Source organism: Anopheles aquasalis, chromosome 2 (assembly GCF_943734665.1).
Source record: "Anopheles aquasalis chromosome 2, idAnoAquaMG_Q_19, whole genome shotgun sequence".
In the NCBI taxonomy this organism is placed as follows: domain Eukaryota; kingdom Metazoa; phylum Arthropoda; class Insecta; order Diptera; family Culicidae; genus Anopheles; species Anopheles aquasalis.
In genome coordinates, this window is record NC_064877.1 from 81225647 (window position 1) to 81228146 (window position 2500).

Here is a 2500-nt window from a genome sequence, read left to right on the forward strand (position 1 = left end):
GCGCTGAGCTTGGTGTCCACGGGCAGCGACTGTTCGCCGTTCGTCGCCCCCTGAGATTCATCTTCCGACACCATTTCGTACTCCTTGACGGTTTCTGAAACAACACAAAGTGCACCAAATGTGAGCTACTACGATTCAGAGCTGGTCGAATTGCCATTTAATCTTACCCATGAATCCATCCGCGCTCATAAACGTTCTCGTGACCAGCTTTTTCACCTTTCCACGGTGGTTCCGGTTGACACTGTTGGAATCGTTTTCGACGGGCTTCTCGGGTGAAATGTTGCTGGCCTCCATGGGCTCAGGCTCGGCCTCAGGTTCCGGGTCCTGCTCAAACTTGACCAAACGTTCCTCCTCACGGCGTTCTTCCGTTGCTTCTGTATCATCCTCACTAGAAGAATCACAAATTGCGTAGATTCGTGATTTCTTGGACGGATTCGCCGCTGTTTTGCGCTGCAGCGATGGTTTGCCGGTGCGCCTCTTCTTTGCTTCGCGCTTCTCCTCCTGCGGTGTGTTTGGAATCTCTTCCTCTTCTCCCTCATCCTCACGTTCCTTTTTGATGGCCACCTCGTCCTTCTCATCTTCATCGATCGTCCTTTTGCGGGATTTCTCTGGTTTCTTCCGTTCTTCCGATGCCTTCTTAGTTGACTGTGCGTTGCTTGGTGATTCCGGTTCGGCCTTTACGACCGGTTTCGGAACAGCCGTTTGACCCGGTTTTGAAGAGAAAAATGAGGAAATAGAACCCTTCCCATTGGTCTGCTTCTTTGTATCCTTTTTCGGAGATGCCTTCTTTGGGGATGCTTTAGTAGTGGGGGTTTGGGGTTCCTGTTTTACCGTAGGCACTACTGGCGCCGGTGGAGGTGACGAAGGCTTTTCTTCCTTCGCTACTGCAGGGGTTTTCGCCTGCTTGCTAGCCATCGCACCGAACAGCCCATTCATTTTGGAAGGTTTCTGTTCCTGCTTCACCGCAGCAACTGCTGGTTGCGCCACTGGCAACGACCGTTTCGCTAACTCCCGTTTCTCTGTTTCCAGGCGCAGTTTGATGACTGCGAAATCACGATCCGATGAAACGTTCAATGGTCTCACGTCGGAGGTCGCTTCCACCGAGTACAGCATCTTCGAGCATCCCTCATACTTGCTGATAATCTTTGCAGCTCTCTTCTCGATGGCTAGCTAAAAGTACAGAGCAGAAGCAGAGGATTAGAAGCGAGTTACGGAAAATGCACCTCACGGTACTCACGGTCATAAACACATTCCCATTTTTGTCCTTTCCGCGAACCAGAAACTCTTGCGTTAACTTAACACTCTCCTTTTGGTCATCGATCCATTTTTGCAGAACCTCCACTGCCTGCTGCGAGTCGATATTCCACAGGTTACTGATCTTCCGCACGGATACCTGAGGGAAGCAAACACAAGTCAATTACCGTCTGCACTGCCTGTGACCCCACGGGAAGACCTTACTTTCTCATTCGCATCTAAAACGAGATGACCAATCTCGCGATGGTAGGTTTTTAGTGCCGCAGAATCCATTCCAGACGAATAAGATACACCAGAATCCAGAATTTCTTCACTTACGGCAAGCTACAACAAAAGGCGCGCAATTTTTTCGGAATGTTTTGACGGCGACACAGGGTGACCCAAATGGGGGTTGATCCCGGTATAGTCTCTTCCAGCCTCAGAGTACCACAACAACAGCACGTGGAGTACGCCGCAAAGGGAGCGGATAATGTCGGCTGCAAAAATATCTGAAATTGTGGCGCTTGATGCGGGCGAAGGCAATCCGGTGATCGGTAAGTAAATGCCAGAGATGTCCGACTCCTACGTAATCCTGTTGTTTGGTCTGTTCTTGTAGTGCGAGGTCATGTTCCACAGCCCACCAACGAGTGCCACGCAGTGCGAGCGAGAGATCTGGCGAAGGAAGGGGCCGAGATGATTTTGGTAGGATGTAAATCAAATCTGTACCGTGGCTATGTGCAGGCGGAATCCCGTTCGGTCGTGAAGCAGCAGCAACACACGTACATTGCGCTGCACAATCGGGTGACGGGCAAAATGCGGATGGTCGAGGTCGAGAGCTGCCCGCAGCTGACCAACGTTTGTCACGATGAGCGGCCAACGACGGAGGAAACGTTCGACATGAATAACGTGCGCAAATTGTTGCAGAAATACAACAGTAAAGCGAGTCAGCGGGTGCACCGACGCATACAGCGAGAGAAGGTCGACTTTAGCGTGATGGAGGATCGACTGCAGCAGACGATGGGCGAGTGTGCTCTGACGGCGGTGACCGCTACAAGCGAGGCCCCCCAACAGCCTACCGAAACGCTCGTACAGGATGAGATTCGCGCGAAGATGAATCCACAGTCTCGATCCTTGCAGGACCTCTACAAGGCGGAAGATCTGATCGGATCGCGTTTGCTGCAAAGTTTGGACGAGGTGGCCAAGAAGGTGCTGCAGATACCGCCCGATGAGCTATCGATGGCCAGTGTGTATCTGGAGAATCGCGTCA

General features: G+C 51.8%; 2 protein-coding genes across 2 annotated transcripts in view; one reads left to right on the forward strand and one right to left on the reverse strand.

Moving 5' to 3' along the window:
- LOC126581542 (DNA polymerase delta subunit 3) overlaps nt 1-1597 on the reverse strand; it is a 1801-nt gene extending 204 nt beyond the window's left edge. The window contains exons 1-4 of the mRNA XM_050245264.1: nt 1459-1597; nt 1238-1393; nt 168-1170; nt 1-94 (exon numbers count right to left, since the gene is read on the reverse strand). The exon at nt 1-94 is cut by the window's left edge and continues 204 nt beyond it. Coding sequence (XP_050101221.1) covers nt 1-94; nt 168-1170; nt 1238-1393; nt 1459-1527 — 1322 coding nt within the window. The 5' untranslated portion in view covers nt 1528-1597. The remainder of the gene's footprint in view (nt 95-167; nt 1171-1237; nt 1394-1458) is intronic.
- Nucleotides 1598-1689: 92 nt separating this feature from the next.
- Nucleotides 1690-2500, forward strand: part of LOC126581472 (uncharacterized) — a 1397-nt gene continuing 586 nt past the window's right edge. Inside the window, exons 1-2 of the mRNA XM_050245149.1 lie at nt 1690-1787; nt 1850-2500. The exon at nt 1850-2500 is cut by the window's right edge and continues 586 nt beyond it. Coding sequence (XP_050101106.1) covers nt 1724-1787; nt 1850-2500 — 715 coding nt within the window. The 5' untranslated portion in view covers nt 1690-1723. The remainder of the gene's footprint in view (nt 1788-1849) is intronic.